The sequence below is a fragment of the Octodon degus genome, unplaced genomic scaffold (genome assembly GCF_000260255.1).
Source record: "Octodon degus isolate 3935 unplaced genomic scaffold, OctDeg1.0 scaffold00299, whole genome shotgun sequence".
In the NCBI taxonomy this organism is placed as follows: domain Eukaryota; kingdom Metazoa; phylum Chordata; class Mammalia; order Rodentia; family Octodontidae; genus Octodon; species Octodon degus.
The window spans coordinates 420,288-420,901 of record NW_004524875.1 but is presented as its reverse complement, the minus strand read 5'-3'; the positions used below and the strand labels follow the sequence as shown (position 1 = coordinate 420,901).

Genomic DNA, 614 nt, shown 5'->3' with positions numbered 1-614 from the left:
CCGGAGGGCGACCCAGCGCAGGCGGCGCGCCGAGAGCCGCGCGGGCCGGGACGGAGGCGCTCGGCCGGGCGCGTCTGGAAGAGATTCCCGGGCGGGCGCCGGCGCAGGGGCGCGTTACTCACTGTACGGGCAGTTCTCCTTCTTCGTGCCGCCGACCTTGCCGTTCCTCTCGATCCGCAGAAAGTACTTGGTGAAGGAGAACAGCTTCCGCCAGCGCACGTCGCCCTGGAGGTGGTTGTAGCTCCGCACGTGCCGCCCCGCGCTGGCATGGGGGGAGAAGGAGGAGGAGGAGGAGGACGACGAGGAGGAGGAGGAGGAGGAGGACGAGGCGGAGGAGGAGGAGGAGGCGTTGGCGGCCTCCGGCGACACCGCGGCCGGGCCGAGGGCGCGGCAGGTGACGGGGACGGAGGACACCAGCATCAGCAGCAGGAAGCAGCAGCAGCAGCCGGGCAGGTGGGGCGAGGCGGAGGCGCAGGGTGCCAGTCTCCATTGCCACATTGTCCTGACACGCTGCGCGCGGGGATCGGGCTCCTCAGCAGGCACATGCTGGAAGGGCGCGACCCGGGGCCCGGCGCGGCGCCGGCCGGCGGTGCTGACCGCTGCTCGGCCCCCTC

General features: G+C 73.0%; 1 protein-coding gene across 1 annotated transcript in view; it reads right to left on the bottom strand.

The window, feature by feature from the left end:
• Positions 1-608, bottom strand: part of Fgf10 (fibroblast growth factor 10) — an 84,145-nt gene extending 83,537 nt beyond the window's left edge. The window contains exon 1 of the mRNA XM_004647297.2: positions 123-608. Coding sequence (XP_004647354.1) covers positions 123-498 — 376 coding nt within the window. The 5' untranslated portion in view covers positions 499-608. The remainder of the gene's footprint in view (positions 1-122) is intronic.
• Positions 609-614: the final 6 nt, after the last annotated feature.